General features: G+C 39.4%; 1 protein-coding gene across 1 annotated transcript in view; it reads right to left on the bottom strand.

Moving 5' to 3' along the window:
- Positions 1–9,997, bottom strand: part of pepd (peptidase D) — a 125,967-nt gene extending 115,970 nt beyond the window's left edge. Inside the window, exons 1-3 of the mRNA XM_066714019.1 lie at positions 9,897–9,997; positions 6,481–6,664; positions 3,254–3,381 (exon numbers count right to left, since the gene is read on the bottom strand). Coding sequence (XP_066570116.1) covers positions 3,254–3,381; positions 6,481–6,664; positions 9,897–9,913 — 329 coding nt within the window. The 5' untranslated portion in view covers positions 9,914–9,997. The remainder of the gene's footprint in view (positions 1–3,253; positions 3,382–6,480; positions 6,665–9,896) is intronic.
- Positions 9,998–26,110: the final 16,113 nt, after the last annotated feature.

The raw sequence follows: 26,110 nt of genomic DNA, 5'->3' as shown, positions 1-26,110 counted from the left end.
GCAGACATTTCAAGGCAGACGGGGGTCTCCAGATGTGCTGTCCAAGCTCTTTTGAAGAAGCACAAAGAAACGGGCAACGGTGAGGACCGTAGACCAACGCAGTGGTCGGCCAAGGAAACTTACTGCAGCAGATGAGACACACCATGCTTACTTCCCTTCGCAATCAGAAGATGTCAAGCAGTGCCATCAGCTCAGAATTGGCAGAAAACAGTGGGACCCTGGAACACCCATCTACTGTCTGGAGAAGTGTGGTCAGAAGTGGCCTTCAAGGAAGACTTGTGGCCAAAAAGCCATACCTCCGACGTGGCAACAAGGCCAAGCGACTCAACTGTGCATGAAAACACAGGAACTGGGGTGCAGAAAAATGGCAGCAGGTGCTCTGGGCTGATGAGTCTAAATTTGGCTGTAGCAGAAGGCAGTTTGTTGGCCGAAGGGCTGGAGAGCGATACACGAATGAGTGTCTGCTGGCAACAGTGAAGCATGGTGGAGGTTCCTTGCAAGTTTGGGGCTGCATTTCTGCAAATGGAGTTGGGGATTTGGTCAAAATTAATGGTCTCCTCAATGCTGAGAAGTACAGGCAGATACTTATCCATCATGCAGTACCATCAGGGAGGCATCTGATTGGCCCCAAATGTATTCTGCAGCATGACAACGACCCCAAACATACAGCGATAGTCATTAAGAACTATCTTCAGCGTAAAGAAGAACAAGGAGTCCTGGAAGTGATGGTATGGCCCCCACAGAGCCCTGATCTCAACATCATCGAGTCTGTCTGGGATTACATGACGAGAGAGAAGCAACTGAGGCTGCCTAAATCCACAGAAGAACTGTGGTTAGTTCTCCAAGATGTTTGGGCCAACCTACCTGCCGAGTTCCTTCAAAAACTGTGTGCAAGTGAACCTAGAAGAACTGAAGCTGTTTTGAAGGCAAAGGGTGGTCACACCAAATATGTATTTGATGTAGATTTTTCTTCTGTTCACTCACTTTGCATTTACCTAACTGATAAATATAACGTCTATTTTTTTTAAAGCATTCTTACTTTACAGCATTGTTTCACACCTGCCTAAAACATTTGCACAGTACTGTATATTTATTTATTTTGCAAATGGTGCTTCCACAAAAAAAAAGTTGCTTAAAAGCCTGTAGCACCAAACATGGATTTGCCATAACTATTTTTTCCAAACTCTTCCCCCTTAACCTGTTAATGTGACTCACACAGTTGGATGTGGCTAGAAGTACATCAGCTTCAGAAGAGGCCATATTTACTGTAGCTGCTGTAGATCAGTACCCCCCATTGTGTGTGGGTGTCTGTTTTATTTTTAATCAGTATTATTTATACCACATTCTTTCATATGTTTAATCCAGGCCCACAGAGGTGTCAATTAAAAGTGTTGCCGTTGTGCTATAGAAAAAAAAAAAGACGCCTTTTGAAAAAGTTTATTCACTCCTAAAAATACCATCATTATTTTCCCCACTGACAGAATGACACATGCAACCCCCCCGCCCCCACCCTCCTCTCTTCCACCCCCCCCCCCACACACAAACACACGCACCTCCATTTCTAAGACGGAACAAGAAAAAATAATATATTTGCAGTTCAAGAGCAACTGCAGGAAGACAGTTGTGGAAGCTGCTTTGTCGAGTGATTGAGAGTGATGCGTGGGTAGGTTCAGTCTGTCAGGAGGAATCATTAGAGAAAGTACCTGGAGACTTTATAGGTGGAGATAAGCGCCAAGAAAGACTTTTTAAAACTATATTTTTCTTCCGAGTTGCAATTCAATGAATATGCATGAAAAGCGGTAAGAAAATATGAAGAAATTATACCACTGCCAACTCACTGGATACTCGATATACAAACTTTCTGAGAGTTCATATTTCCACCTTGACTTTAACAACTGCAAAACTGGATTTCATTGCGAGGTGCAAATCAGGAAGAATCTGTTACCTTCTAGTAATATTTTTACCATTATAGCACACAAATCATTGCTATTTCATGTCAGATCACTTCAACACAAAGCAAGGTGTGAAGATAGAACAACTAAACTGCATTTTTGAATTGCACTTGTTAAATTTAAGATGAAGCAATAACCGGGGTGTTGTTTGCATGTTCTCTTCTTCGGCTAGAATGAACAGCCTCTAATTTTAACAGGCAGTGCCCATCAGACACCTCACGTAGCAGGCACACATCACACCCCACTGTCGTCTTTGCTTATTAATCATGAATGCATTTTGTCAAAAGCTTTGTTTACCAGACAGCTCGCTTAACTAGAAAATAATGGAATTCAAAGAAGGCTGAAGCTGGAAAAAAATGATAAATAAAGAAATAAATAAGCCCATTTCCTTGGTGGCTGCCACGCAAATCAGGGAAACATGTCAGAAACCTTAACGTCAACAGGTAGGGCTTCACACTGCGTTGTCACAAAGAGGAAACAGGCAGGTGTCACGCATAAGTATGTGTGTGTGGGGATGTCAACACTGAGCCTTTCAAATTAATACCAGAAATGAATTAATTATGCCTTATTTAATTGCCTCTCGTATCCCTCATCTGTTAAGACAGCTGAAGCGAAAGTGTATAATTTAAATCGTGCATCAAACCCCAGCAAACTGATTTCCCCATGCGGCTACAGCACCAGACTGGGCTGTTTAAACAAACAAGAAGCCACTCTGACAACGCCGTGTTTGTTTGCCTGCTGCTGGAGCCTCATAGCAGACAATGGAGCGTATTAAGAGCGATCGCCTCAAATGGCACGAGAGAAATCCATATCTGAAGCAAAAGCATTAAAAACCATAGGCAACTGCCGTTTTTGTGAATTGCTCAGAGTACCAAAATATCTTTGATATTTACAGCTGTGATCGACACGAGAAAACGATGTTTGTGCTCAATTTCCCACTGTACAAATCAGATCTCTATGCCATGCCTGTCTTCAGAATAGCATTTAAAACAACTTGTCTCTGTGTTTTTTTTTTTTGGCGGAATTGTTTTTAGACCGGAAGCAGAGAAACAGAGCAGGGCCATATAGATAAATTGGCTACAGAAACTAAACTGACAATCTTTTATGTCCATTTGTAAAAACTAATTCATGTCTTCTAAACCCAATGGCAAAGTTCTGCATCTGTTAAAATGATTTCCACTCAAAAGTAGCAATGGAGTAAAAGATCTTGAAGCACAGTCTTCCCTGAATGAAAATGCAAGTCATTAATTAAATTCAAAGCACCATACTGAGGTCCAAAGGAGAGGAATGTGGTGACATACTTTCCCATCCAGGTGGCATAGCTGTCAGGGAGCTTGGGAACAAACAGCAGGGCTTTCCCAGAGTCCACGTCAATGGCGCCATAGCAGTCTGCCTCGGTCACGCCAAAAGTCCAGTGAAAGAAGGACTCCTGTGCAAAAGAGCAAGAGCAGTCAGCAAATGTCACCTTTAAAAGGACAACACTTTCAATGTTTTAATTTACAGACTTTTAATTATACAATAGAATACAGGAAACACTGATAAAACATAGCACAGTCGAGGTGAAGAATATAATTTTCCTTTTAAACCACTACAGTAATAATAATTCAATTTTAGTCAGTGCAGATCCATACAGAGATATGTGCTGGATATTTATTTTTTGCATTCAAAATACATGCAATTAAAATCCAATTTCAAGCGTTTGTTTTTCTGCTTAATCCACTACATTTATGCAAGAGTTTGCAACTTGTAAGACCTGAAAGGAATCCAAGCGCTACGTGAGAGAATTATTATTTCCATCGCCGAATGACTCCCTCGAACCAGGGATGAAGGTTTGCACAGGGAATGACTTTGTTACACGGTTTCCCATAGGAGTGTGAGAAGAATGTAGTATTACTATAATAATACTGGAGTGATATTTGCAGGATATTAGTACGGAGGTATCATTATTTTTTTAATATGCTGCAGGATGGGAGAGCACACTTGTTAATTAGGTGTTAAATCTGAAAGTCATGCATCTGAGAAGAGCCCCTTTTCCCCCGCTGGCTAATCAAGACCTGTACTCACACCAGCACGGCACATTATTCAGTTTCCCTTTGCTTATTATCAACTGCTGCAGCCATTCCCTAGTCTCTGCTATTACCCGATGATAAAATACAGTTCTCCTTGCTTTTTGAAGTGTCTTTTTTTGTTGTTGTTTTACCTCCAGTCATGCCCATCACCCAGAACGATGGATCATTAGAAAGAGGTTGCGAAGCGCCCTCTCTGGGGAAAGTTGCCGGCAGAAAGAGGGTAGGTGGGCTCGTAGCAGGAGAGCTAAAAACCCTCTGGTACAAACGCCTACTCATCCCTTATCAGCCCCCTTGTCATATTACATTTAAACCGAACAGAGAGGCCAAGAACGTATAGATTTATTTCTATCAGTAAATATTTTATGAGCGATTTAGCACCTAGGGAAATCTCGCAACGTTTCCCTCCGAGGGCGTATTGCTCGGAGACAGAGCGACCGCCGTGCTTGCATTCCTCCCCTTCACGGAGTCCCATTGCCGAAGGATGAGTAGTGAATGGTGGATACAGGACCTGTAGAAGATTTCTGCACAGCGTGATCTTCTCTTAGTGTTGATTATTATTAATCACTTTCATTTAAATACATTATCCCCCAGCCCCCCAATTTGGAACGTCTAATTAGTCAACTAAACTCTGTGTCACAACGCTGTCCTCGGTCAGCCGGGAGGAAACGGCACACCTCCTCTGAAAGGCACATGGTGTCACTGGGCTGAGGATTACCCGTCCGGCTCCTGCCCACCCAGCTCTGCCAGATGTGCCCGGCACCGCTGCAAGCTAGGATTGGACAGCAGCCGGATCCAGGCCATAGGACGCATTCTGCACTCCAGGGAGAGGGTTTAACTGCACACTCTCAGTTTAATTAAATAAGACCCTGCTTTCATATACATGTGTAATTATTCAGCTCAGTTTGAGAGGGGCAATATTTTCTTCTGCAGCCTGATAATACAATTTAATATCCTATTGCCATTTCACTTATACATCCCTTTGAAGTATCTATTATACTTAATTTTAAATGTCTGTACTATTAGTAACTACCACTACACACAACCACTATATTTTGTGCTAGCTCTCAGCTAATTTTCCTCCAATTAGGACTAAAATTGTATAGTGTATTCTCTTGCTCTTAGTATATTATGTTTCTTGAAATGTGCATATGTTTCTCATAAACTGTAAGTGGGTAAGGGAGAGACATAATAATACTAATGCATCTAATGGGGTATAATTTTCAGCTACTTACTCAATGAAAGCAAGAAGTAAACGAACCCACAGGCTGGTCCGTGACTCCTTTCCTTTCGGCACTCCCCTGGATACAAAGCCTTTCTATCTCAATTCAGTGGCAATGCTCGGCTTCCTACACTGAAGTGTCCTTCAATTACAGATACTGAATCAAGGACAAGAACTTGCAAATGGAGAGAAATCCTTCATATTCCTCGAAAACAAACAAATTCACAAGTACAGTGGGTTTACAACAACGCAAAGTGGGGCATGTATGGTCCTTTTCTCCCTGCAGGGTTTTGAACTAATCGATATGGAGAGTTTTCATTTGAAACCACAGTCAGTCTAGCCTTTAATATAAAGCAAGGTCTCTGTGCTTCCAGATTGCGGGAGGGGGGACTGGTGAGGTCAACAGGTACCTCTGTGATACTGACATGAATGTCTGGAAAACGCAACCAGCCTGAGGAAATATAGGGGTAGGAATAGACCTGTAAAAGATCCTGAGCTTCGTTACAATCGATAACAAGTCCATTTCCTCTTTCAGCAAAACCTGGCAATCTCACAGCACTTTCTTCCTCTAAACGTGGTGACAGTAATTACAGCGTCTCGACGCCGCGGCGATCACTGTAGACCGTTAAATGACACAGTAGCATAATGAAACCTATCACCGGAGAGATCTGAGTATGTTTTCATGACCTTTGCTTGTTGTCTGTCACTCATGGCTGGCACAGACACGCGGGAGAAGCAGGAACCATCTAGAAGTCATTTGCATACATTTTATAGCCTACATGACCTTTTTTCTTTCCTACATGTTTGTTTATTAGGTGAGCGGCAAAGTCTCATATCATATACTGACATTCACAAATGATCTATGATATCGGTGAATCGGTGAGTTATAGGCTACTGATATTTACAATTGGGGGAATACATTTTTTTTTTTTTTTTTTTTAAAGTGCACCACCAATCTGTAAACATCATGTGTGGTGGCTAACAGACTATTTAGCCCCCACCCCCGATTAAAATCCATAACCTAAAGATCATCATCTCAAATCATTTTCAAGCCTTTACATGTTTTATTGCCTTTCAATTTTACATCTGACCTGTTACTTTGACTAAGAATTCTATAGCTGGAGGCACAGGATCTATTTCTAAATGCTGTTCGGGGATATAAAACAGTTGGACCAGCAGCCAAAGAAAGCAGCGATACCGTGTGTGACTCAGACCAAACCACTTGAATCAGCGGTCATACCTGGCGAAACACAAGGTCAGTGTCCGTGCAGTATTTCTGGGTCTGCTCTCCCCCCTGCAGGACCACCATGGACTTCTTGGGCACCCCGGTATTGGCTCTCAGTCGCTCACACAGTCGGCGACGGTTTTCGGCAAACAGTGCCATGGACACTTTCAGAGTGTCCTTTCCCAGCCAGTACACGGGCCTACAACACAGAGAGTGATGAATTAAAAAAAAGCACGTTAGCTGCCTTCACAGTTGAACAGAGTGAAGATTAGGAGACTGACCAGAGAGGCAATTTCAAGAAAGTAAATGTCTTCATTCACCTGAGGGTAAGGCATAGGGAGAAGAAATAGTGCCCTCACACTTGCATTTTCCAATTGTGTGCTTTTACTAGGTTGTTATTTATATCTCAAATGATGTCATGGCGAACTAAAACTAATAACAAGCGATTCTTTAAATTGTGAATGGTCTGTTTTTCAACATGATAATAACAGACTGCCCAGAATCTCAGGTATGGTAAATGTGATATGTTGAATATACCTCTCGTATTTTATCTAGGAATATTGCTCTATACAGTGAATAACAAAACACTGATTTTTCTTTTTTGATTATAATTCACTTATATTTTCCAGTGCCAGTGTTTTGGAATACGTGGTTGTATTTTCGCTCTTCCTCGTTAGGCAGATCACATATAATCACATGCTGCATTTCACTGCTATGCCTCATTAACATTCAATGCTCCAGGTAAATGACCCTTGCACTGAATTTGCACAGCACTTTGTCTGCTTAGTTCAGGTCAGTGATGTAGGAGTATGCTTGCAAACCACCACTCAATAATTATCATCGTTTGCCCCCAGCCAAACACAACCATCTGAATGCAAAAAACACTGTCATTTGGCTTCTTGACCGAACGCAGGAGATTCAAAGAGAAAGCAATGCACGTTGCAGGAGAACTGTAGCACCGCAAAGACGGCCACAGGCTCATCAAACAAAAAGAGCTCTCAGAATCATCTGATCCACAGTAACCAGGGAGGAGGTGTGAGTGGTAGAAAGAAGACTGTTTCAATAACATTTGTACAATTTACTCAAGTGTTCATCAGCCCAGTTATATACTGTAGTTCTTGTCTTCTCATAACATGACTAATTCCATTGAACCCCTGGGAACCCAGTGTGACATTTTTCTGATAAATTGGGATAATATACGTGCTTCATGCCCGTTCAATGTTGGATTGTAAGTTTTTCAATGGAAGCTTCTAACTTCACAGCATCTGTAGCCTTGCAGTATTTGAGAAGGGGGATAGATGCAGACCTGGCGGTAAATCACATGGCATGTTTTGATCTTGAAAGCAGGCTTCAGTACCAACAGTTTCACTTAAAAAAATATATATATTCCTTCAATAACTGCTTCCTCTCTTCAAATCTTCAAAACCTGAAACACGTGGTTTACTTCGAGCTGGCTGCCTAGCATAAGCCAGTAAGTGCATTTCTGCTGGATCCTTCAAAAGCCACATAATCCAAAGTGATCCGATTTTGTTTTGTTTTCTTCCACCTTGACGTCTTCCATATATATTTCTTTAATAGCTTTCTTTCACCATCTGCAGATCAAATTACACTGTGGATTGAAAGTACAGTCCTCTGACCCCTATCTACTGTTGTTCAGCACTGTGTGTCTGATGCACTGTATATACAGCAGAATATTTGACTTTTAGGGGCATTTGTTTTGGAACAGTTCTGCAGGCATTTAGGTATTTACAGCAAAGGTTAATGGACAACGAAAGTCACCCTTTCTACCAAGAGAGATTTTTCGTTAATAACAAAATAAAAAAAGCAAACAGTCAAGAATTTAAAGCCAATGCATACATATAATCATAACCTTTCCAGAGATAAAGTAGTCACTGAGTATAACCCTGAGGCCAGTGGAATAAGCAAAACCATAAAATCTAGATAATCTGCGGTTGTTTTCGTTACTTTTGTTCATCTGACTAAAGGTTAAATTGAAGCGTAGTCTTTCCACTGCACATCTTAGCCACAACAGGAACTGTGACATCTGGTGCAAGTTGGAGATTATTTTATTTGATTCTCAATTCATATATAGATATATCTACATAGATATTTTATTTTTTGTCTGATGCCAGTTACAATCATAATCATGAAGGCAAAAGATCACTGGTGCAGGCAAAAAAGATACCCTGACTGATACAGAGACACCGCTGATAAGAAAGTGCAGCTATAAGCTTTTTTTATATCACTTCTTTATCTTTAACTGAGATGATAAAAGAAAATCTTCCGTTTTCATGCCATGCGTCATTGTTAGAGTGAACACAGCAGTTTTCAATCTGATCTGAGCGAAAAGTTACATTCAGTGTAACAGATTTTCTTTCCTTCCTAGAACACCAAAGCAAGGAAAGAGAGAGCATACAAGTTGTTTTATTATTAAATGTGTTAAACTTTTACAATCATTGATATGAACTGGGTGCATTCGAATGACTGGCTAATGCAGAGGTTTCATGGCATTTGATCAGACAAAATACAAATAAATAATGCAGCCTATCTGTGTACAGAGTACTCAACAGTCACTTATACCCATTGCTTAGAAAGGCAACTTTGTATTTGATATGTTTAAGTGTTTTAGGTAATTAAGAGATACAGTTATACAGCTTCCAAACTGTGCATCACAGCTGTAGAGTAGTTGCAACAAGTCACTCATCGCATTAACTACAGTATCTAATACAATATTCAACACATTGCGTTTCATATTTAATACATTGAGCTGATGTTCATGTATTCCAATGCATTCTAGAATACAGTGAGAGTTCTCAAAACAGAAGGCAGGAACGTATACATCCCATGTTAAATATGGACTAATTTCAACACTTCTATAGATCTGATCGACCTCCTTGTTGTTTTCAGTGTATGGTTCATTTTGAACAACATTTCTGTTACATAAATAACGGTTTACATCAGTCTAAATGTTGCTACATTATATCTGAAACGGAATGCGTTCATTTATTGTGGAATTAGTTCAAATGGACACAACTGCACGAATCGCAGATGATAATACATCCCCAGGAGAATAATAAATCCAATCATTGCAAACCTGCAAAAAATGCAGCGTTTGTCAAAGCACCGAATGATTCAGCTAACCTAAATGTTCATCAACAATGCGATATTGACGAAGCGCATTACATAATTTGCTATCATTACATTTCAAATATATATTTCAAACAACCCCTGCACTTTCCCTGCAACAGCAGCACGGATTACATTACATTACTGCCGCAGCAGGTACTTTTTTTGTTTTGGGCTTATAATGCCACAGTATTCAACCTGCTTGCAAAATATCACAATTTTTCATATACATAACCAGTGCAAAGACCACAAATATTTTGGAAGCAATATAAAATCGAAAGAAGAGTAAGAGCCAGAAAACTTACTCCTGTCGCGCAGCCATGTTAGCACAGTGAGACTTTGGCTGTCATGTGACCTGCACTGTGCCTAGTCAGCTGACAGGAAACAGCTGAGCTGCGCAGTCAGCACCGCTGCGCACGACTGCTGCAGCCGTGCAACTGCAAAACGGTGACTGCAAGCACAAGAGAAACACATTCATTCAGCATTTCTTTTAATTCAATAACTGTATTGTATGTTAACCCCCCGCACCATATATATGTATATTACCGTTATGCAACATTGATTAATAATCAACATTCATTTTTATACGAACCTATGTATGTTTACTCCCATGCACGTATATGAAGCTTATAAACAATATGTGAACATGTTTTTTTTTCATATTTTATTTAGCTCTAACAGCTGCCCCGCCTCCTCACACTTACAGCACAAACGAAACAGTAAATGTGTTGAAACAATGTGAACAACCGCATTGAGACACTGGTTATATTCATTTCTTATTACTGCATGGGTAATACCTCTTGTAAACGTATGCAGACATCATACTCCGCAACATAAATGCAGTACGATCTTCTAAATGTTTATTTATGTATTTGTAAGTAATTTAATTCCTGACAACTATCACACACACATGTGAAGCAATAACAGAAACTTTGAACTTTAAAGGAGATTATAATGGTCAATTATTAGCCATCTGAATGCACGCACACTCAACCACTTTTGTGACTCTGGTGTGTATTTGCTCTCAATATGGAAGGGGTCACCATGTTTTCCAATGGGCACAGTTTTTTTACAGCCACTGGAAAATGTGGTGACCCCCCCCCCCCCTGTAAATCAAGCAGGAGTTCTCCAAAAATGTGCAAACTTTTACTACGTTAACATTTACAACTGGTATTACTGGGGGGTTGCTGCTGGCGCATGCGCACATCCACCAGGTCACATGAATCACTGAATTCGTGGTAACACCTGCGCAAACGCAGCACAAACGAAAGAGTTATGTTTGGTTTGATTCTGTTGTTGTGGGGGGGCTGTGATGTCACTCATCTAATAAAACATCATGCATAACATTAAAGCCATAATAGTTCAAACATTCGTTTAATGGGACGAACCGGCACAAACGCAGCACAAACGAAAGTTATGTTTGGTTTGATTCTGTTGTTGTGGGGGGGAGTGACATCATGTTAATATCGTCAAAACCAAGCAGCACAAACCCACACAAACGTAGCACTATCGAAAGATACGGAATTTATCGTTTGTGCTGTAAGTGGGGGGGCAACTTCACGGAGCTCAAATATTTCTGTTGTGTACCGCATAAACTCAATAGTGCGTACAGAATGGCTTTCTTATTAGTGGCATTGCAGTAATTATTTATGGGAAAACGTTAAGAGGCAATAAAAATCCTTTTAAAGCTACTAAGTCTTAAAATTTTATTTGTTGGGGAAATGCTGTTGCTTGGCCATTTAGTACATGTTTACATTAAAGTTTGATCGGATTCAAGACACTCACATTTCTGAGTAACTTGCAGCTTCAACAATCAGTGCATTTCTCCCCATGTGAACAAAATAACAAACAAAGCAAGAAATAGTGCTTCAGAGTTTCCCAATATTTCACAATATTGTGTCACATCAACAACAACTGTCATCAGGCATATGCAGTCATCTAATACCGCAACATTTAAACATGCATTTTTAACTTATATTCACTGGAACTTTGGAAAGGAATGAATGTTGCTGTTAAATTTCTGATAATGCAGCTGATAGGATGTTATTTAATTATTAAATACAAATTGAATAGAGTCTGTGGTATACAGGGGCAGTTGTGCAGACGCTCCATGGCACACTTTTAGCTGACAGAAATCATATGGATCATGGTATAGCATTGTCATCTCCTGTTGCAGTTTTCTGTGATTGTTGTGTGTAAAACACTCTCTAATGTCCAATCATTCTAAAGATTCTCCCTTGGTGATGGAGTTTCGCAGAGATCAATACAACAACTGTAATTCTGCAGGAGAACATGAGAGGTGATAGAAAAAGGAAGTTCCTTCAGCCTGAAGACACAATGTTCAGCGGTTTTCAGGGCTAATTGAATCTATGGGGGCCTTCTAAGGTCAAAGGTGAAGAGAAGGTGGAAATTCACACTTTTTTTGCCTTTCTTTCCAAATAAATACACTTGTCCGCCATGTTTCTGAAAACCTATTTCCTCAAGTAAAGGTGAAAATCTAGCATGGCACAACATAGTTTTGTAAAACATGAAAACAAAAAAATATATATAACATATAGTCTTTGGAAAATAGCAGATGTTAGCATAAAAAAATCCCCTGTAAGTATTATGTACAGGCAAACATTTTGACAGTTTCATATCAATTCCCATGACCCCGTTAAAATCGAAATCCACTGACAATCAGATTAATTCATTTTTAATTAAGTAAGAATCTGAATGCAATATGTGTGACCTAAAACTGAATGTCCTGAAAATAGATCACAGAGGACTATTTCTATAACAGGACAAATTCAGGATTGTTACTATATTCAGTCAACCAGTGATATGGGAGCCCAGATAAGCCTACGATTTATTGGTTTACCTACAGTGCTTAATGCTGCTTTTTTCCAGTTCCAGTTTTTTAAGTTAAAGGGATCCCATTGAACAATATAGAAATAAAAGATTGCCTCATCCTGACAACCAAGAGGAATTAAAAACAAATGCTTTCGCAAATCAAGTGGCTAGCCTAGGCCAAAGTTCAAACCTTGAATGTCACTGATTTTATTTTTCAGCTGTTCAACAGACACAAAATGTAATGACTTTGTTTAACGGCACGGCTCCCTGTCATCCTTTGGTAACCAAAACATTGTAGGATAGATCCTTACAATCCGCATAAAAAATAAAGGATAATAAAACAAATGTGTTTAGAAGAAAGCTACACTGAGAAAATAATTAATTACTCAGCTACATAAGAATTCAGGTGAGTAACATCACTATGAGAGGCTCATGTACACGATTAGCTCTGTTATACAATGAATCAGATATAGACCAATGCGTCTTTGTACCTGTCAATATGGACTGCCAGAAAATGGAAATTGGCTGCTATGTTTTGTAAAGGACCTTGTAAATCAAGAATGTTGCTCAATGTGCATAAAGACAACTGTCAAGCTCAACTGCTGGATTTTGCTCTACCCCTACTAGACTGCACTGAGCTGTCACTTTATGGGTAGGTTTTTTGAAAGAGGAAGAACCGGCTGAACTTTTCTCCCAGGGTCCTTAAGGTGTGTTATATTTAGACATTGCATTTGGTATATCTTTTGCAATCAACTTTTGAATAAAGGATCGAAAATAAATAATGAATCAATCCAAAAAGTTACAGTTGAGCTTAAGTCACAAAATCTGAGATCTTCAAAAACGGGATTTGAATTCCCCTTCTTTTTAGCCAGGAACTGTCACAGCACGGCACCTGGAACTCTAACGAGAATGGTGTCTCTTCATATAAAAGAGAGAGAAACAGAAATAAAAGGACATCTATCTCTTTTTTTTTGCTGAAGTCAGTTGACATTTGGAACAGCAAGTGTCTCCTTAAAAAATGAATTATTCCTCCACCAACATAATTAAAACAGCCCAGGTCTTATAAAGCACGTGGACTAACTTTGGAATTTGAGGTTCTGAAGCGTTTCTGACAAAACTGCATTTGAAATATGACATGCATTTTTCAACTCCTTGTCTGCTCACTTCCAAGAAACTTGTTACTGTGTGCTTCCCCCCCAAGTCCATTCATCTGAGTGGCAGACCTCAAAAGAAAAAAAAGAAAATCAAGGCTTCATTACATATTCCAAGTACACTTTAATGGTATTATTATTATTATTATTATTATTATTATTATTATTATTAATATTTCTTGGCAGATGCCCTCATCCAGGGCGACTTACAACATAAGTGCAAAAATACAGAGAAGTACAAGGCATCAATCATTAATTTGATTACAGTTAATATTCTGTGGACTGGGAGATAATGAGAAAGAAGACCCGCTCTTTTAAGAGAAACACTTTAGATCTCCACATGACTTTAATTCTTCCTCTGTCTTTTGCATGTGGGGAAATGATTGAGTGTGAGCGTTTCTAATATGCTCGTATTGCTGCCCTAAACAGGAGTTACAGGAGCTGCTAATACTGTATTTGTAACCAAGACACTGAGACACTTCTGATTACACAGCTTAACCCATAGGAACTCAGCGTGACATATTTGTCACCTACCGAGGCCTGGCAAATTGGGATAACGTCATTTTTGTCAAGCCTGTTAAACGTTTGTGACATATATACGTCACACTGGCTTTATAAGGGTTAAGAGATGTGGTTTTTTGTTGGTTAGTTAGTTAGTTTGTTTGTTTGTTTCAAGGAACTTTTCCGAGAAACTGATAAAGCGGTTCCCACGATATACCCCTTGCCGGAGCTCAGTACGAACAAAAGTAGGTCAGCTTGAAAGAGATTTATGTTGTAGCGCAGGCAGGAGCAGCAGAATCAGTGGACACACTAACACGAGCGATCCATACATTCAGCCTCACTGGGGGTAGATTGAGTGATGAAACCTTGTGCAATGTGACATGTTACAGCGTGCCCCATGCATGTACATGATTCATCCAGTGAGGGAAACATACTAAACACAATACATACTTTCACACACACACATACGCACTCACACTGGGTGCTAGCAGAACAACTCAGGGGCTGGTTTGCTTACATACTATTGACTGTGGCTGAGAAGAAAGGCTATTTTTCAAAGTGGAAAGGGGGGGTGAAAATCAATACTGAAAATCTGTTCCAGAAAAGGCTCAAACACTGACACCAATCAAGGCCTGTTTCTGTCTTTGTTTGTTTGTTTTAATTTTTTCCATCAATTAGGTTTAATCAGAATACACCCCTGCAGAGCGGAGGAACTGCAGCAATCTTGATATCAGCAGTAACTTTATTACTTTTGAATTATTATTTTCTCGGCAACTGCTCGACTCTAATATTCCTGACATTGTTTGAGTCAGGTTTTTTGTTTCGTTCAGTGTCCTATTTCTTTTTGCCTTAAGCGGACGGAGGTGAAATAAACTGCACACTACCTGCACATCAATCACTTTTAAAAATAAATGAGAGCTTCATCGTTATATAATCACTTCGCTTTCATTTAGGTGAAATCATGTCAGAGAACCTGCTTTAAATGCTGGAACCAAGCCTGGAGCTGCTTTTTGTGTCCATATTAATTTATGACATATATCTAAACTGAGAAAATCTTGTATTATTATTTTTAATTATTTAAATGAAATAGGCACATACAACAGAAGAGGATTGATAAAATGGAACCCAGGCACTATGTCTACATATTGAGATTGTTTTCTTATTGTTGTTTGGAAATCACCTGAATATTGCAGACTGATTAATTTCTAAGCAGACATTTTTATGCATTGATTACCCTGCAGCTGGATATTTTGTATGGGTCTCCATACATTATTGACTTAGATTTGCAGATCGCTGGAAGGGGCTCAGAGTGCTAAATCTTTTTCTTGGGACACAACATAAATGAAAACCGAGAATAAACTGATCTGGACTGTGCAGAGCTGCAGACAGGTTTGCGCAAAGAGTTGTGGGTGCATGGTAAAGCCCCACCCTCTGAATCTGTAGGATCCTGTAAGTAGGGGATCTCAAATCAGTACACTTATAGCACTTTGATTGCTGATTTGAAGGTGCTTCAGAGAACTTTGTGGGGAAGTTCATCTGAGTGAAACAGTGTTGTGTTGTAAAATATGCCCTGTCTGCAGAATCTGCGACTAGTCTATAAAAGTATTCACCAGGGTTATTTTAGATGCTATCCTGCTGTTTATTACTCAAGTTGCACATATTGTCAAAAGCACATTCTCACTTTTCTCTATTCAAAGCAGAGTGTCCCAAGGGAGGTGTTTATTAACGATGGAAACGACACTCACGGGCACAAACAAACAAGTTGATACAGGCAGATTTAAGCAATTAACACCTCTTACAGTGTTAATAAAATTAAACAAATTAGGTGTGGTGTGAGGTTGCAGTGATTCAAATCTCAGATTGGCATAGCAATCTTGAATCTATGGAGCAAAGGGGACAGAGATCAAGATTAGACCCTCCGTTGTCGTTACCCTCCCGCCCCTCATTCCCTCCTATATGTTGTGAGATAAAACTAAGAAGTAGATCTCACTCTGGATTGCTTGCATTATGAATAAATGATCTGTTGTAGTTTAACCAATGGTTTAAAAGATCCTCTGTGGGAGCTCAGTAGAAACCAAAACACTTGGGAGCAGCGATTACAGCCCCAGCGTTGAACCGTTTCGAACTCCTTCTCCAAGCTGATGTCAAACAAAATTAAGAAAGATCCAGAAACATCAGAGTATCATCAGTGACAGCCTGCTAATGGCAAGAGCTGGAGTGAGAAACATCATAATCTCACACTTAGCTGTTTGTGTGTCTGCTGTTTCCCTGCCTCCCTCACACTCTCTCTATCTCCTTATTTTCCCGTTCAATTATTTAGGCATGATGGGTATTTCTCCCTCCCCAAAGCACCACCATTGATATTTCAAGATCTGTGGCTTTATGAATCTTTCTTCTGAGTTTGTGATGCACCCTTCCTCTTTCAAAAGTAAAAGCCTTGTGCGCTGAACAGTGTCTCTAGAGGAGAATGTGAACTGCGTCTATCTCAAAGCAAGCTTGATTCTCACCTCAGACATCTCGATGGGCCTTGGGCCGCCGTGCATATCTGAGTCATGTCTAATATGTTCTCTGCTTTGTTTTTGATTTTTGTTGCAGATAACCATTCCTCACTCATGTTTAAAACTGGATGGCATTCCTTCTCTCTTCTTCTTGTAAACATTTGTCACAAAATACCTTTTCAGGAGTTCGGAGAACACCAATAGATGTATGTAGTTGGTAAATCGAATTTATTTTGGCATAGTCTTGCTTGTCTAAGGGAATGATGACCTGCCCATGAGGATGAGGCCATCAGAAACCCCCTCATTTGGTGAGCCAAGAAGCTGCTGCAAGGGTCATGTTTGGTTGGGAAGAGTGAGGCAAAGCGATGGATGCTGGGAAAGTGTGTTTGTTACCAGATATTTATGCTTGAGAAGTTTAAAACTCCATATAAGTGAATATAGGTGGTACACAGGGATATGTACGGTATGTGACCCTTAAAGAACAAATAAGTATCTAGTCCTCTAAACCTGTAAGTGATACAAAATGCCAGGTGTAACGCAAATTAAATATGAGTGTAGGGTACTTGTTCTTTCAAAAACTGTGCAACAATGTCCAACATTGGTAGGAATACATGAAAAGACAAGCAGACAGATTAGATAGATAGATCAAATAAAATGTACATTGACAAACAGACAGATTAGATTAGAGCGATAGAGGGAGACAAACATTATTAACACATTGAACATTTCACACCAAACCAAGAAAAACAAGACGCAAAAAAAGCCTGCTTCACCTTCACACAACATGGTATTAACACACCACATAAGCTCAAAACTTTACAAACCCTGCACTGTTTAAAGATAGATAGATAGATAGATAGTTAGATAGATAGATAGAAAACAGACAGACAAACTGGCAGGCCAGGTAAACAGGAGGACAGACAGTTAGTTTGTGTAATAACTCACATTGATCATCATTTGACCAAATCATGAGCTCATTTACAGCTGTGCCTTTAAACTTTCAGTAAGGGCTGGCTGTTGCTGGGAGCATGGATGACATTACTGGTTGATATCTGGAATGAAGCTCCCTGGAGTTTGGCATTTTTTAATAAAAGCATGCGGCTTCTTTGACTTTGACTTTAATTGCAAGAAATGGCCATAAAAATCAAAAAACAAATGGTTTGCCCTCTTATTGGGCTATAATTCTCTCGAATGTGACAAAAAGATGCAATAAACACAAGGAATGGCTACCCAAGAGAACTTGTCACAGGCATTTCATTACCTAGAGTTCTCTGCCTGGAAATTAAGAAGGAAAAAAAAAAAAAAGAAGAGAGCATGCTACCTTTGTTTAGTTACCATGCCTGCATCTGTTAATCAGAGGCTGCCACTGTACATCACAGAAGGAGAGTGACAGCTGCTTTTAATTCCTCTCCTTTGCGCTGCGTTTGGCCAAAGAAATCATTATTAAAAGCCAAGCTGCTTTTCATGTTGCTCAGTCCGCACTCGAGAGAATTGTGCCTACAGTGCTTGTCAGCTCCTGTTTCGCTGCTGATGCCGAAAAGGAAAAGGGAGAGTTTCTGGTCAAAAGGCTTCCGACTGTGTTTCGAATTTATCTGGACCAGTGGTGCTGAAGAGTCTTTAGGTTTCTTCAGTCAGTGGCAGAATATCATTTTCATCTTTTTACCAATTTAACCGAGGTTCAGTTATGTAATTGAGAACTTGAGAACTGCGTTGGAAAGGCAAACCAGAAGGTGCTGTAGACACCCCTGTGCTAGACTAACCCAGAGAGCTAGCACTTCTTTTATGTTATTATGCAGAGGATGTTGTAAATGAATTAATTGAGACAGTCTTTTTCTTCCCTGGAATGTACAGTTGCTTCTCTCCAAGTTGTCAGCAGAAGTACAGGACTTAAGCTCTTTTCGACTACAGATGCATTGTGTTCAATGTTATGTGGCGTCTGCCGGATCACAAGGTATTTGTTTTAGCTGGGTCGCAGAGGAACTCTTTGTTGCTTTTTAAACAATATCATTATGGGTTACTGTCCCAAAGAAAAGCCCCTATCCCTGAACCAATTAATCAACATGAAAAGGCTCACCTCTTCTTGCCTCTTATGGAAACAAATGGGATTCATAATGTATTTTTCACACTCCAAGTTTGGTATCTTTTCTACTTTCACAGATTACCAACACTATAACCCTTCCACTGGCACAGGGGAGATGCAGACAAGCTACAAACAGCAGCTGAAATGAGTGTCGTCACACAGTCTACAGCATTAACATTAGAACTGGGGCATGTTGGGAGGACTAGGCAGGCTCACCGACAGCACTACAGACACACCTAACCCTGTGCCGAATCCCAGTCATAGCTGGCCATCCTCTATCCAAATTTTTGAGGCTTTTACCAGTTGAGCCCCTGATGAGACAGATCACTTATATCCCCTGCTTTCTCACAGTTATACATTACAATTAGACTTGCACGACCTCTTCTATTTTAGTTCTAACAGCACTGTATAATAAGTGCCCCGTGACAGCTAGCCATGACTAATTTTAGGAATAGGGAATCTTAAAAAATATCAGAATATTGTTGCCAATCTTAAAAAAGGACTCCCCATGGGTGCCTGGTCTCAGTGTGTGAAAGGGCGAGATAAGAGCATTGAGTTTAGTAACGTGTGACTGAGGCTTGTCTCTTTTTGCCCAGGGAACCAATCTCTTAGTTTAAAGTCTTTCCTTGCTTCCCACTCTTTACACCAGTGAAGTATTATACCACATCATCAGTAAAATGGAGGTAATAGATATACTGTGTGCCCTGATCAAGTTTTTTCCTCATTGCATATTTTTTTCTATATATAATGCTTTGCTTGCAGAACTGCAAAGCTTCTTTAGAGCAAAGGCTTTCAAAAGCTGGTTTCTAAAAGCTGCTGATACAAAACAAAAAAAGAGCACACGTACTTATACTATATGGTGCAACTGCAAAAAAAAAGAGAAAAGGAAAAGGAAGAAAATCAATTTAAACAAAAGGAGGATATATAGTCTTTCAGTTATTTTTTGCCATCTCCATACACATGGTAGCACAGCATGATAAAGTGCTGGGCATATTCTGCAGATATAATAATCGAGTTGCGCTGAAGCTATTTACGTCACACACAGCGTGACTGACTAATTTATAAACCAGAGAGCCTTTAATCAGTTAATTAACTCTGGCAAAGGAAGTAGATCATAGAAGTGGTATAAATCTGATGTTAAATGCTGCTAAACGGCTCAAATATTGCCTCCAAACCTTTCCTGGCTACTTAATTCCAATTTGCGCTACTTTCCCAATCTATTAACTACACTGAAGTTAATTCACCAGCTAATTCTCACTTCTTGAATGTTGCCAAACTGTGTCTATGTGTTATATATCACATCCTACCCCCCCACCCCACCCCCAACACCACCAATCCAGCCTTTATAAAAGCTTTCTCATGCTAATTGAAATTAAAAAGCACAGAAAAAACCCTAAAACTATCATGAATTAATCATCATAAAGAGATGGAGGAAAAAAAAAATCATCTAAAGCAGTTTTGGACACATAATAAATGTACTTAATTATTATTAATAATATTCTTTTCATGTCTTTATTATCACTAACTAAGTTTCTTCTTATTCTTCTTCTTTCTTCTCCATACTCTACTTATTTTTCATCATTTTATTTGCCTGACATTTTCTTTGTCCAAGAAAGAGCAGTAAAAACTGTTCAAATACAATACAACTCTATTCCATAGCTTTTACAGAGGAGCATCACAAAATGCAGGAATATGAAATAAATGACAGATTCATGGTGATGTAGTGTATTGCTGCTTATTACAGTCCATAGGTTGCAAAGCTGAGAGATGGACAGTACCGTCCACAGGTTAGAACATATTCCATATTCCAATGAATATGCTAAATTCCTTTCCATATCTGGATGAAATATAACGTGTCAAGTGTATATAAGGTAATGGCCTTTTGACTTTACCTGAGAAGGTCACACTGCAAGAGATTAATAGAAAATAGAAAGTCCCTAAAAAGTTTAATCTCTTTTTTTAAAGTCCTTTCATGTGGCCGAGCTGGAGATCTCAATCTCTCTCTCTCTCTCTCTCTCTCTCTCTCTCTCTCTCGTTCTCTTTTATTACTGCAGAGTGAGTTTCAAAGACCTCCTCAGTTTTTGCCATTTGGGAACCAGATCTGAGTGCTGAGTCGCAGACTGCAGTCCACTTCTACAGGCAAGCCATAAAGAGTGTGGTCTAATTTCCCTGTCCTTTTTGTGGTTTCTCTCTTAATGGTTTCATACATTCATTAAGACACAGAATGGGATACAGAGAAGATATATATTCTCATTATATTACATCACCCACAGAACAAGACGTCCCATGTCACTAGGTTATACTGCTGTCTCCAGTCTGATTAAATAAATGTCTCGCCTACTGCTATTCTACCTTGTGGGTTGTCTGTCTCGCGTTGTTATTTTCCCAATGCCAACTGTCTTCACAACAAACTCAGTTTCTAAAAATATATGAGAGCAAATATGAACTATGACAGAAGGCCAGTATATTACAAAAAAAGGATTTGTGAAGGGCATCATCTTTTGTGTTACTTTGGACAACCATGTATTCATAGGATTTTATGGCCAAGATCCATATTTCAATCACCACAATAACACCATGTTGCAATGCAGGAAGTGTAGCGCTGTAGCCGAGAATAGCGTTGAAAACATTTCATGAACGTTTCAGACACGGGACCTCAATCCCTTAGACGAGCTCTGGGAGGAAGTGAAAGAGTGAATCAGAACGAGACTGCAGATTCCAGCTCCTCTCAACTGCAACATGAACTATATGGTGAGAAGAACGGCATAGTATTCATCCAGGTTACGAATGGGCCTGCAACCTATTAAGCAGGTTGCAAACAGCTGTGATGTGGTATTTGTCTGTTACTTTTGATAATGTAATGTATAGACTCATATGGAACAAACATGTTATTTAATATATGGTAGATGATATATGATCCTCATGTTTATCATATACCAACATTTCTACATTTAAAATACATGCAATGTTCAATAAAATATTTTCAACAAAAAATACATTTGTGGATTACAGACTAAAATGCTATTTAAATATACCCCATGCACTTTAAATCAACCAAAAGGGGTATATCAATTTTGGTATAACAAAAATAATTAGTAATATATTAAGTGTCCCTAATTACTGTGTAATTAGACTGTAATTACTTGTTACAGTGTACATAGGCATAATTACCAAGTATTTACAGTGTAAATACACAGTTTGTGTGAACTAGGAACAAGTATGAACTGGAATTGTATTTTTTAGGAACTGGAATCCAGAAAGCTACTTCAATGCTGGGATCCAGACACAATAAATAAATAAATAAATAAATAAATAAATACATAAATATATAAATAAAGTTTGTTTCTTGAGTGATATACTAACCTAATATACAAAGAAAAAATCTCTCCTTGCCATGTGGTTCTTCTCATTTTATTTAGCAATTCAAGGGAGCTCATCTCTGCTCAAACTAATTCAACATGGAAGCAAGCTGTCGGAGAGCATTGTTGCCCGAACGCGAGAGGCAACCGTCTTCGCTGTCCTCGCTGAAAGGGAGTCAGCTGTGCGAGTGCAGCATGTGTACTGCTCACATATGCTCGCCTACCCTCTCCGGAAACCACCTGAGACTGTGTCAGCGCGGAAGCCGTCACATTAGAATTCCATTGACTTTGAAATGCCATGTGGGTTACTTTGATATTGATGTATAAAGGTAGGGTTTAAAAAAATTACTTTTCCCATGCTTTTTGGTAAAGATAACAGATTTGTGCCCTGCGTGCGAGTGCCTGGCTCCGACTCTGGGGATTGGGCCGTCATTTCATTAACAAAGTGACTTTTTTGTTTTGGTTTCAAATATTGTTTTGAGTCAGAAAAACAAAAACGAGATCCCGCTGTGTCAGATGCCATCTGGACTCTCTATGGTTGAGATTCTTAATAATCCCACATCTTCAACCACTGAGTCTTTGCAAATCAATCAACTCTATCCCTTTTCCAGGGCCAGCTTGAGGATAACTTTTTGATGGCTTTTATTTTCTGCCGACCACACATGTTAGCATTCCTTCTGAAGATTAGAGCCCAAAACAAAGTTGATCAGCATTACTGGCCTCATTTCAGTCTGTGATAAATGGAGAAATGTGTTAGTTAACCAGTGAACTGTAACTACAAAAGTAACTACAAAAACAAGGATATACAAAAAACACTATTTAATATAATAAAACACAACTTATATTAGTATATGTAGTCACCTCCACAATTATTGTCATTATTGGTGTAAAGGCTTAATTTATAGTCTTTTCTGCTCATTTTTATCAAGGGTGCCAATTATTTTGAAGGTGACTGTAATGCAGTTACAATGTTGTGTATGATAATGTGTTATATACAAAATTATTAAGAACAATCTGATGAGTCTACTACCCCTAATAATGGATTACCATACAGAAAACATTTCCCTGCTCAGATTCCTGACTCCAATCTCGTAGAACACTTCTGGGATGAACTGCAACGGCACATCAGGAAAAGACTGAGCAATGCCTCGTGCTGCGCTAGAATCTGATCTGCAGGAGTGAACGGTGTAGTCTAGTGTCTATATCAAACAGACATTAAGGACAATGGTAACAAACTATCGGTATTGTTATTAAAAACTACACACACAATTGTGTTTTGTGTTCAGTCTCTTTATCCCAACCCTCCTGGTGCTTTAATGCAATAATTATTTCCAGTAAAGCTAGCAAGATTTAACTCATGCTTTCTGCATGAATGCATCTGAATGCAGGGGCAGGATTTTTCTTTCCTTTCTTTTTTTACATTTCTGTTTAAAAGTGTTCCTGGAAATCCGGCTCAGGTGTTAATACTATCCAGTATGAATAGTCTGTTTCATTTCAGCTCTGCTACAAAAACACACACGTTGAAGTGGAAAGCAGTGGCTTGAGATTATTTTCAAGACACTCCTGCTTTTTTTATTATCAATATTAGCGTCAATCTTGGGCAGAGAGGCTTAGAGGGGTTGGTTGTAAGGTGTAGTGGGGATTTCATGGTTAGAGGCTGTAGTCTGATTAAATTTTCATTTGAAGGACACCTGGTCAGTATTTCATAAAAAATAACATGAACCCTCACCACATAACGTCCTTATTAATATTAAGATTTCATATTAGGATAGATTGATGTCACACAGACTCACATAGACCAATAGAAGCATTCGAATGAGCACGCATCAAATGTCAGCTCTGGAATTATTCATCAGCTGCCAAACATGATATTGCACTTAAACCGCACATAATCCTAATACTAATATGACAGTTAGTAAAAGAAGGTCTTGTGTGTATTGATGTTTTAATGACTGCTCAGTAGGCCTTTTATCCACTCATGGTGTTTCTAGATCAGAAATTAAACACAGTTGTATTGATACACATCCTTTTATTCCCAAAGGATTTTTTGGCAATATATACAGCTTCGTTTTATTTTGAAACCAGTCCCCAGGATCAAACCAGAGTCAAACTAGACGAGTCTTCATGTCTCCGGGACTGCAATGGAATGAGTTTGATGGATAATGTTAAGAAAGGGTAGTGTGGTCTAGGTGTCTGTAACAGCACTTCAGAAAAAATAAAGTAAAAGTTGAAATGTAGCTATTTATTGAGAATGGTGAAATGTCACCAAACAGGCTGGTCAAAAAACAAGGCAGCTTTAGACAGCTTGCTTCCACAACTGGCAACTGACCATGCCTGAGAAGCCACTAATCCCTCCCACTAGACATACACCATTCACAGGCAACAGCAGTATTTCAAAGAAAAATAAATAACACAATTCTGGCCAGAAAAAGGATTGCACATAAAAAAACAACAATCCTCCTTTCTAATCATGTAATGGTTTCCTCCTATGCATTAAGAAGTGCATGGTGTGCCTCTGCCTCCCCTAATTGATGACGTAGTGCAGCGGCTGAGACGAGGGTAGACACGCACACTCACTCATAAAACACTGCAAAGCATTTCACTGAACACAAATATGCATATAGATCTCACTACTATAAAATTCATGAGAACAAAAACACATTAATACAGCAATCATATCTGCAGATAAGGAACTACAACTCCTACCAACATTTCCCATTATCTATTCATTTATTACTGCAAACCCTGCCCTCCCTCCCAACATAGTCTGAGTGAAACAGAACGCTTCGACAGGAAACGTAACCAAGGTCTGGCTCTTAATTTGTTAGGGAAGTAAAAATAAATATTTCCAGTCCTGTTTTTTTCCCTCTTCACTGTTTTCAAGTATTGAAAGGATTGAACAATTGTCCATTTGCTGGGGGATTAAAGCAGCATTGATGGTAAGAAGACACATCATCACAAACAACTAAAACAAACAAACAAGAAGCAAGGATACAAACATGCTCTGATAATACCTAACTATATAGGTATGTGGAGAGTGACTGTGAACCCCACCTTAAAGAAAAAGCATATTATTTGTATTTTCTTTTCTTTTTTTTTAGAAGATGCCTTCATCTAAGGCACACATACATGGTTACATACAAGAGACGAGAAACAGGGATCCCGGGCTGGCAAACTCTGAAGGGAAGGCATAGGATGGCGAGAGGAGAGATAGGGAGAGATGAGACTGAAGCTAGGAAGGGGCAGGATAGTGAAAAGAGTGAGTAGTTGGTAACGACAAGGATCATGAGATTACTATGGGCAGCAATAGCAAGCCAGGACAGAGTGGGAAAAGGAGGAGAGAATCTAATATAGAGAGAGAATCGAAGGTGAGCAGCTGAATTTTGAATACACCGAAGAGAGGCATGAAGGCCAGACAGAAGAGAATGGCATTAGTGCCGTCCTGAAGGGCTGAGGAAAAGGGCTTGGCCTTAAAGCTGAGTAGAATAAGCAGTGAGAAAAGGCTTAAGTCCGTAGATAATATCGAGAAAACAGCAAGAGGCTGCCAGGGAAGGTATAGGCTGAGAGGGATCGGAGGTGATACCAAGGTTTTTGACGAAGGTGTCTGAGAAGAGGCTGGTGGAGTCCATGGGAGCTAGGAGTAATTTATATTAACTGTGTGTTATTCATGACAACTTTCCAGATTCATCATTCGGTCGCACAACATAGGGTGGCAATAAATGACAATTAACATTACAACATGCCTCGAAGAATGAAAATGATAGATAACACATTTCACCTGACACACACTGTTTGCTGTGTCTGTGGATGTGTGTCGCAGAGACACTTCCATTACCGGTCTCCGCGACAGAACAACATTCATTTTAAATCAGAAAGTGGAGGAAAGATAAATTATTGAAGACAGCAATTCAATCTTGTTCCACTATTACGCCTTATATGCCTCTTGAATCACATTAGACTTAAAATTATTATTGTGTTTTATTTATTTATTTATTTCTCTCTATTCTCTCTTTTTTCCCCCCTCCAAGAATACGAAAAAGCATTAGAGTAAAATACATCAAGGTCGTTTGTGATGGAAGCAATTTCCTGTCAGTATTG

This window comes from Amia ocellicauda, chromosome 9 (genome assembly GCF_036373705.1).
Source record: "Amia ocellicauda isolate fAmiCal2 chromosome 9, fAmiCal2.hap1, whole genome shotgun sequence".
Classification (NCBI taxonomy): Eukaryota; Metazoa; Chordata; class Actinopteri; order Amiiformes; family Amiidae; genus Amia; species Amia ocellicauda.
The sequence above is the reverse complement of the archived record's forward strand: the minus strand, read 5'-3'. Positions and strand labels throughout refer to the sequence as shown.